General features: G+C 36.5%; 1 protein-coding gene across 1 annotated transcript in view; it reads right to left on the reverse strand.

Annotated features, from left to right (window-relative positions):
- DOCK1 (dedicator of cytokinesis 1) overlaps positions 1–10,477 on the reverse strand; it is a gene marked incomplete in the record, with an annotated part of 4,741,214 nt that overhangs the window by 1,055,389 nt on the left and 3,675,348 nt on the right. The window contains 1 exon segment of the mRNA XM_044056178.1: positions 6,033–6,181. Coding sequence (XP_043912113.1) covers positions 6,033–6,181 — 149 coding nt within the window.

Raw genomic sequence — 10,477 nt, forward strand, 5'->3', positions numbered from 1 at the left:
TTCAGGACAACAGCGATTCAGATAGACAACAGGTCAGTAGTTTGGTACATCAACAAGGAAGAACAAGGTCTTACCCCTTGTGTCAAGAAGCCCTCAGAGTGTAGCAATGCACAATCTGTTTCAACTGTTTTCTGATAGCAACACACATTCCATAGAAGTGCAATGTGATAGCAGACAAATTGAGCAGGTCCATCCTACTAGCTCATGAGTGTTCTCTCAACATTAAAGTGGCAGAAATTATTTTCTGTCAATGGGGATAGCCTTACTGAGATCTGTTTGCATCTCCCCTAAACAACAAGTACAGCAGCATTTTTGCCCTGATCCTCCACTGGGGGAATCACCGAGGGATGCTCTACTCCACAAATGGCCCCCGGTCATCTAGCAAGATTTTACATGAGAATTCCCAACCCCCAACTCTCCTAATTTTCAAATTTCACCAGAAAACTGCCTGGTTTGCACCTTACTAGCCTCAACAGATTTGTTTCCCCTTTCTTTGGCCTCATCTACTTTACCTACCTTGGATTCTGGATCCAATTCCAGGTCTCCTGTCTCACCCAAAAGGCTTGATTCATCCAGATATCTCAAACCCCAAGCTAACAGTGTGTTTTTTTCCCACTTCGTTTAATAGCCAAACTACAAATGCTCTCCTCTTCACCTGTCTGTCACATACTTTTATCTTCCCATAAAGCTTCTACAAGAAAAACTTTACAGAAATAAATGGAAAGAGTTTTTTGGGACTCATCAGAAACATACTGACCCCTTCTCAGCCCTGGTACAAAGTGTTCTTGAAATTTTAGCAACTAACTTTAATGAAAGAGATAGCTTCTCAACCATTAGAGTCCAATTAGCAGCAATCTCTAACTTTCATACTATATTTGAGAATTCTTCCCTGGCTTCTTCTAAACCTCGTAAGGCCTTTTTGACAGGCACTCTCCTGCTGAGCCGCCCCCCCCCCCCCAATAAAGACCCTACCCCACCATGGGATTTAAATTTGGTACTGCAGTCCTTAATTCATGCCCCATGTGAACCAGCAGCAAAATGTGATCTTAAGTTCCTGACCGGGAAAACTATTCTTTTAGTGGCCATTTCTTCTGCAAGAAGAAATTCAGAACTTCAGATATTGTTATCTAAGCCTCCCTACTTGATTTTTCACAAGGATAGGGTAACATTATATACCAACCCTTCTTTTCTTCCTAAGTTGTCAGAATCTACTATCAACTTGTCTATCAATCTCCCTGTTTTCTTTCCTAAATTTGCAAAGATGAATATATGTTACATTTATTAGATGTTCACAGACAATTACATTTTTTACTTACACAGAATGAAAGAAATTAGGAAGACAAATCAATTATTTGTGTCCTTTGCATATTTCATATTAGGAAATCAATTGCAAATGTAACTTTAGCCAAATGGCTTAAAGATTGCACATCATTTGTCTACAATAATTTGGGTCTAACCTTACCAATACCCCTAAGTTCCCATTCCACTAGGTCCAAGGCAATATCTTCAGTCTTTCTAGAGCTTCCATGGACGACATATGTGCATCTGCAACCTGGGCCAATCTTTATACCTTTTTCGCTTATTACAAGCTGGATCTGGTCTTGAGGGAAGAGCAGCTTTTGGCTCAACTGTGATAAGGAATATGCTTCCTTAGAGTCCACCCAGGGTTTTAGGTACTTGGGGACTCTGTCCCAACAGTTGAGGAATAAATGAAAATTGACAAAATCAGACAAGAAAGTTATGTACTTACCATAACATTCCATCTGTATTGTCCATTTTCATTCTTCCTCAACTTCTCACCCGCCAACCCCCCAACGTTTTTCACAGTTGATATCTGGAAGAACGAGAGCTAATAAGGGCATCGCTGTCCTTCATGTTGAACTCCAGGTACAGTTTCTTCTCTCAGGAATAGGATATTAGTATTTCCTACTTTATGTAAACTAACAAACAAGATCTGAGGTATGTTAGGGATTGGTGCATTATGGGTAAGGGAGGAGCTCAAGAGGTTTTTGGTGACCATGAACTAAAGTGATGACAACAGTTGAGGAAGAATGAAAAAGGACAACACAGATGGAACGTTATGTTAAGTACATAACTTTTTTTTTTTTACTCTGGACGCAACCGATTTTGACAGAATGTGGGTTACACATCTTTCATGTTTACAGACAAAGTTGTCCTCCAAAGATAAAATTTTCACTGATTTCAAGTGTGTAGAGCAGTGATTCACTGCTGAGTGTGAATTAGCTGGCATGACAATCAACACCTCCAAATAAGACCAATAATAGTTCTCCCAGTAAACATGAACTACTTACTGTCAATGAGGGGGAATCGGGTAGCTCTGGTAGAAGAGTTTAAATATCCTGGGGTCTTGTTCACAAGCAGGCGTAAAATAGATCAGGACACTGATAGGCAGATGAAAGTAGCAGCAGAAATACTTCAAGTGTTGCACCACACTGTGGTGATGAAGCAAGAAGTGATTTATAGGATGAAGCTGTTACTTAACAGGTCAGTCTATATCCTCCATCACTTAAAGTTATCAAACTTGGGTAGTCACTAAAACAGTGAGATCATGGATGAAAGCTGGATAAACAGGGTAGCTTGGCTCATGCTTTAAAATGGAGTGAGGAGTTTGGCCACAAAGGAAGAGCTCAAAATATAACTACTTAATTATTTATTCATAACTGTATGTATTTATTTATTTTGAGCAGAGTTAGTAGAGAGGTTTGGCACTTTGTGAGGATGCCATTTGGAAGCCTCCTTTAGAAAGTGTACTAGACACAGCCAACTAGGCATAGGCTCTTGGAAAAACCTAGGACATGTATGAGGTATTATATCTTTCGGTCTGACTAGGAGTGTTCTGGGTTGACAAAGGATGAGAAAGATGCAGCTGTTGGAATATAAGATTCTGATCTAGTCTGTTTACTTTGTCAAACAGCATAGAAAATGGATAGATACATTTTTAGTGGGGGGTGAACAGCTCTTTCACCATTTTCTGTTAGGGCTGGGACTTTGTTAGGTTTATTTTCTATTCTTCAACTGTACATTTGTACTATGTCATTTCTTTTCTTTTGAGGGTTAGATCCAACTGTGGTCAACATTCTGAGTGGTATATTGGAGAGAGAGCATATTTGTTTTATATATATATATATATATATATAGAGAGAGAGAGAGAGAGTCTTCTATTTGTATACTGAAACGTTACTGTCATGCTGTGTCTTGCTTTACTTTTGTGTTTTAGTAAGGAACATGGCCATGGATAGGTCTGTACTTTATGGATATTTATTTGTGGGCAGAATGTAGCATTTATAAGTTCCATGTGTTTAACGCATCTTATTTTTTATTTTATTTCTATTTTTTTATTTTTAAATGCTTTCAGTCTCTGAGTAAATATTTTTTTTTAGTTCAGAGTTTTCTACTTATGACTATTGAGTTTCTTTTAGTTTCTGCATGTTTTTCTCATATGGAAAAAGACAATCATTCCTTCTTTGATGAGTACACTCATCCATATGTAGCAGTTGTATGTGGGAGGCCATAATTTATGCAGGTCTTTACTAAGCCCCTAACCCCACTACCATGCACGCAACTATTACAAGTTGCACATTCGCAATGATTGACCTATGCACGTGCACTTCTCTGTATGTCCATCCTCGCTTATAGCATATGCTGCTTGGTAAATGTCCATGTCTCTGCTTCAAAATTTAAGTCTCACTGGGCTTCAGTACTGCAGCAGATCATGGTCCTTCCATTTCTCATGTTGGATGAGCATCACCAACTTACTCCAACCCTTCCAGAGTGACTAATCCAGAACTTGGTTCACTGGCTGATGTCCTGTTTGCTTATTCAGAACCAATATTTTATCCCACTGTACTACATAACAAACATGTTTGCTGACCACATTTAATTACCTCTGATTAATGATGATACAGACAAGTATGGTGTTAAACGTGTATTTTTACACACACAAACTGAAATGCAAACTGATTTCCAAAATTTCTGTATAGCCTGCTGTTCAGCTTATTATCTCCCTTAGGCTCTTCCTGAATGTGTAGGTGAAACATAAGTCTTCAAGCATACATAGCTCGTCTTTGAGGGGCTTTTAAGTGAAGATGGTAGCTGATATGGCAATTAAATCAGTCTGTCTTCAGACAGGGGGATAGAAGGGCTGCTACATGGAAATATAATGAAATTAAAAAAGATCATGTGATGTATTCAAAACAATACAGGGAATGAATTCAAATTATTTCACAGTGCGCCAATGTCCTCATTTTCCTTCTTTCATACTGGACTAGGGAAATCAAACTATAAACCTGCAATATTTCCTGTTTGCACTAATTTGTTTGTGATTTTACTTTGCAATAAAAAAATAGAGAACAAAAGGTAAAACAATTCCCAAACATACAGACCAACTGTGACATGAAGAAAAATAAAGCTAAATATAAACAAGAAACAGCAGTACATAATGAAAGGTAAAAGGCAAGAAAACAAGAGGTGTATAGGCAAAGATAGGAAAAAAAATTAAACTAAGCCAGTGCAATTTTATGAAAAGAAAAACAGCCAAGGGACATTTGAGTGTTCCATTCCATTTGAATGCCCTTGATTGGAGGCAAGTGAATTATATTTGAAGGTTGACATCTGCACGGTGCTGCAACAGTCCCACTGTGTTAACATGTCTAAGGCAATACAAAGACGCATGCAGTTTTTGTTTCAGACAATGTAAGCCCCATGATTCAGGGAATACTAGAGTATATACTAAAAGCACACGCCTCCTGCAGTTTGAAAACGTTGTCCACCTGTGACCCACCTATAACTTAATTCAAATTTGTTTATAACATGGAAATTTAATTACTAGGAAGGGAAACAGATGTCAATGTCAGTGGAGTGACCACCATCCAATAAAAAATCTAAAAATTCTATCAGCCCTTGTGTTCTGTCTACAACAGGGAAGATTATTTACAGATTTTAATTTCTTTTCTGTTTTTTGTATCCTGTATTGCTATTATTGAAATCCAACAGAAAAAGGATATTTTCTCTGTTAATTTGTCTATGAAGAAGACCAGATTTGCAAAACTTCACATTTCTATAAACCAATAAATGTATCTTGCGAATACAGCTATTACTTCATAAAGCTAAAGCTAGTTCTCGGAACAAACCTGCCTATAGAAAGCTTTGGTTCTTTTAACCAACTGACTGCCTATAGCTCTGAGACCGATGTAACAACAAAGGAATACTTTTGTTTTGTCCATGACAGCTCAGCATGCTACATCCACAGCAAAAGTCCCTTAAGCTTTATATAATGCCTGTAACACCACCTGCAGACTGTCCTTCAGTATCAGAAGATTCAGACTCTTAATGTCACCTTCATATCATACCCCTGTACCCAACTCTCTCTCTCTAAAATTAGAGCATTTACTCTCAAGAGAATAGCCCTATATTTCAATAACATTTGCTGAATCTAACAACTCATTCTCCATTTTCTGTAATCTAACAATCACACTTTTCCCAGCAGATCCAATGCTGTGAAACCCTTTCTTGAAACGGAGATTAAAATGAGCAGAAGAAACCTGCTATCTCCATTTGGCATGCTGTTGCTTTCACTAGTTTGCCTTTCAAGTCATTCCAATCCTCATGAATAGCTTTACCACCTTTGCCTCTCTCACAGCTACAGCTCCTACCTGTCAAAATAATTCTTAGTCTCAATTCCATCTTAATTCACCCAATTAAAGTGGATCCAGTAACCATATTCTGAACCATGCTATTCTGTTGGATTTTAGCTGTGCTGAATATGCCGTATTTTTTGAATAATGTTATGCTAACAGAATGTTTTAAAAGCATTTCCATGAATAGCATTCTTATCAATTATCATGTCTTCAGATTCTGCATAATTTCTCTTGATGCAATTTTACACTCTGCACATTAAGAAATGTTACTGGGTACAGCACTAATCATGATTAGTATTGCATTTTATTTGCAGTTGTTCCATCTTGTGGCATATGCAAAGACTACATAGTTTGCAATCCTAAAATAGTACTTACCATTTGGAAACTTCTCGTAGAGTGAAATTCACACTGCATCATGTCAAAGAATATGGGAATTGTAGCTTTTCTGAGCTCAGTCTCTGGAATTAATGTCATCTCAAGTATGGGTCCAACCATCTCTGGGATGAATTTGATTTTATGTTGACCTTTGAAAAATGAAAACAATATTTCAGACTCAGCACAGTCACAAAAGACTAATTAATGAAGCAAATTCTTTGGGATATGATGCTGCAGCTCAGTCTGTTTTTTTAATGCTCCATATGTTAAGTTCTGTTCTTGCATGAAGAAACTCTACCCTTCATTAAAGAAAAGTAGGATTGCACTTCAGACTTGGTTAGAAGACTTATTATTATTCATTTATTTAAACTGGATTTGAGATACTAAAGGACTGATTATTGTTAATTAAAAATGAAAGCAGGAAATGAATCAGTTGCTTTAATGTCTGCATTTAGGATTAGATTAGCAACAAAAATCATTCCTGTACACAAACATTTACACAGGAAAATTCAATCAGAATAAAAAGTATATATGCTAAATATGAACTCTCATGTGTATTACCCACTGTTATCAATTTAACTGCAAAACAATCAGTACGCTTGTGCACCTTCCTGCCCCTCAGAAAAAGCTAATTAACCTTATTTTTCTTCATAATACCCACTTTTTTACACTGGTTCATCAAACATTAGCTACAGAAGCATAGTAAAGCACTCCAGATGTAGATTACCAAGTGTAAACATCAGTCTCTGTTAAGCAGCAGTCCACCTACACTGCTTTCAAGCATCCCTAATGACATTCTACAGTGCAGTGCAAAATGAAGAGGAACAGCATTATGAGAACACTGAAACAGGGGAATCAAAAGTTACAAGTTAGATACAGTTTAATATAAAGAGTTACATACAATTGCCCTGGTCAGGGTCTTGATAACTCTATTACAGTTGTACCAGGAACCGATTTTGTCCAGAACAGAAAATACAGTAACCGTGATTGTGGTTCACTCAGCCCTACCATCCCAAAACTACAGGGCGCTGAACATTCTCCTTGGCATTCCAAACTGCCACATTACATCTTTTACATACATATATATATATAAAACTGGTTGACTGTTACTGACAGCGATACCTTTTAGGAACTTTAACATTTAAAATCCTAAATCTTGATTGTTGTTTCCTGCTTAAAAAAAAACTACGCCAAACCAGAAAAGAGGTTCGCCCCCTTAGAAGCAACCAAGAAAATGCACTCACTGGTTAGACTTAGGTTTAAAGTCAGCATCACAGAAAAAGCCTTTGAGAGATTAATGCATATTGTATTGAATGAATATGAAGTTATAGATTAATTAAAAACATTTTAAACAACATTTCCTGAAGGAAACAAATTGCACCTGCTTCAGGAATGACAGACAATATGCAGCAATTACTCCAATCAAAATGGTGGTATATATAAGTATGTATAATTTAAAAATACAAATCATCCTAACTGTAGGTCTCTGTACATAAAACACTTTTATATCTAGCATATTCTTTACATGAATGCAATATCATTAATTACTAATGTACTTTTATACTATTCTTCGATTAATGCACTTTTGTACCCAGGTTGCAACTGAAAAGGGACAGCAGACTAGTTCACTTAACAGTTTATCAAATGGCAAAATAATACAAATGAAAAAAGGAGGATATTCAAAAAGACATTTTATGAATGTCACAGTATTTATAACTGGAAGAGTTAATTAGGCAATGAAGGGGAGCTGATGGTGTGCAGGCAAAGAGAAGAACAGATTTAAAAGTTGTTTTATGAATGCTGTGGTGTCTAAACCCAGCTCTATTGAAATGTTAATAAAAAAAAAATACTCTAGCTCTGTAACTTGGGTGCAAAGTTAATGGTAACATGAAGGGCAACTCACACATACATACTAAAAATATAAATTCTTTACTTGCAACTAGGTAAATACAGTTCATACAAACTTTTAATGAATTACCTTAAATGTATGCATATGGAAATTGAATTGCTAAACCTCCAAACATGACTCTGGTAATAGCAACTGAAAAAACTATTGCCTGGAAAAGGAAACAATGTTCTTCCCATTGTAACATCTTTGCAAATGTGCAGAGGTCAATCTACACATATTGTTTGTCAGACAGCATGTGGAAATATGTGATAAATGACTATTTTTTCCAACGACACTAGCAGGAGTGGTTATCTTGTTGCTCAGATACTTGTACTTTAGCACATTTTTCTGCAGGGTTGATCAGACTGCTATTAATCTGAGAATGCACTTAATTAGAACACAAACAAGAGATACCCCAAAGAACTGAGTGGGGGGGGGGCCTCAAATTATGTACGTCTTAGTACATATAATGGCCTTCAGAGCTGTAAGCTAATTTTTCCGTGAATTGCACTTCTGTAGTGAATTTACTAATAAACACTGTTACGGCAAAGTTATGATAATGAAAATAGTGTTCTTGTTTCTTAGTACGTGTATGACAACTATGGTTATGCAGTACTGTAAGCTATACAATGGAATTTTGCTTTGGATAATGAACTGTGCATATATGCCTTGTACAAAGTTATATTTTACAGTAGATAAATACAGCCATTAAAATCAGATGGAGTGATTTTACACATCACCTACATCTAGATGAAGCAGCTCACCTAAAGAAGAAATAAGATGATAAAGAAATCACGTACAGACAGAAGCAGTCAAACACACATACATGCACTACCATGCTTTTGTAAGACCAATGACAAAAAAAAATACTAGTCCTTAAAACCTGGCAAATGCCTTGTCATGCTGGCCTGCAACACAATCTGAAATTACTACTTAGGTCATCTATTCCCCTATGCTATTGTCACTCAGCAGCCATAATAACACTATTATACACAAACAGTAAATACATAGCTGTGTGTGTGTGTGTGTGTGTGTGTGTGTGTGTGTGTGTGTGTGTGTGTGTATATATATATATATATATATATATATATAAATATATATATATATATATATATATATATATATATATATATATATATATGTATATATATATATATATATATATACACACACACACATATATATATATATATATATATATATATACTTATGTACGTGCATGTGTATATGTGTGTGTGTGTGTGTGTGTGTATATATACACACAGATATATGTATATATATATATATATATATATATATATATGTGTATATAAATGCATATGTATACATATATACCTGTGTGTCTGTGTATAGTACAATGAAAAAGCATTTGCCCCCTTCCTGACTTCTTATTTCTTTGCATGATTGTCACACTTAAATGTTTCACATCATCAAACAAATTTAAATATTAGACAAAGATATCCCAAATAAACACATAATGCAGTTTTTTAAGTGATGATTTTATTTATTAAGGGAAAAAAAAGCTATCCAAACCTACATAGTCCTATGTGAAAAAGTAATTGCCCCCCCCCCTTGTTAAATCATGACGTAACTGTGGTTAATCACATTTTGGGGAAAGTTGAGTTCAATTTCACAAGCCATACCGAGGCCTGATTACTGCCAGACCACTTGAATCAAGAGATCACTTAAATAGAACCTGTCAGACAAAGTGAAGTAAGCCAAAAGATCCCAAAAAGGAAGACATCATGCCATGATCTAAAGAAATTCTGGAATAGATGAGAAACAAAGTAATTGATATCGATCAGTCTGCAAAAGGTTACAAAGCCATATCTAAAGATTTGTGACTCCAGCGAACCATGGTGAGAGCCATGTAGGTTAGGATAGTTTTTTTTTTATTAATACATAAAATCATCACTTGAAAACTGCATGTTGTGTTTACTTACAGGTTCATAGGTAAGTACTAGACCATCGGCCCTAGGGCCTATACAAGCGTAGCCAAAAAGGTACTCGGTCTGCATAGGGCATTTGTTTGAGGCTGGTAATCCTCTTTGTGAGGTATTTCTGTGGCCTTTCCAGTTGTTGTAGATGTCTTGTGAGGTACATACCAAAAGGGGCGTTGTACTCTACAACAGGTCTAATGTGTGACAAGTAGAGGGGAACAATAACCTCTTTTTTCCTGGATGAGAAACCTTTTGTGATGAGGTATGCCACATATAAGGATTTCCTGACTACTGTGGCAATGTGATTATCAAAGGAGAGACTACTGTCCATCTGTGTCTCAAGGTCTCTTATCACACTTTCAGTGTAAAGTAGACTAGCACCTATGTGGTAGCTCATGGGTACAGATTTTTTACCAAAGGGGATGACAATGCACTTTTTGGAATTGAGCTTGAGGCCATGGCTTTGGCACCAGGCATCCGTCTCAGTGAGGCCCTTTTGTAGGATGTCTACATCATTAGGAGTTTCAGTTACGGATCCTAGTTTGCAGTCATCTGCAAACTTCATTAGCCAAAGACCTTCTGTGTTAGCCTGTATTTCAGAAAAGTAGATACCAAAC

Source organism: Protopterus annectens, chromosome 14.part0 (genome assembly GCF_019279795.1).
Source record: "Protopterus annectens isolate FY-2018-M chromosome 14.part0, PAN1.0, whole genome shotgun sequence".
Taxonomy (NCBI): Eukaryota; Metazoa; Chordata; order Ceratodontiformes; family Protopteridae; genus Protopterus; species Protopterus annectens.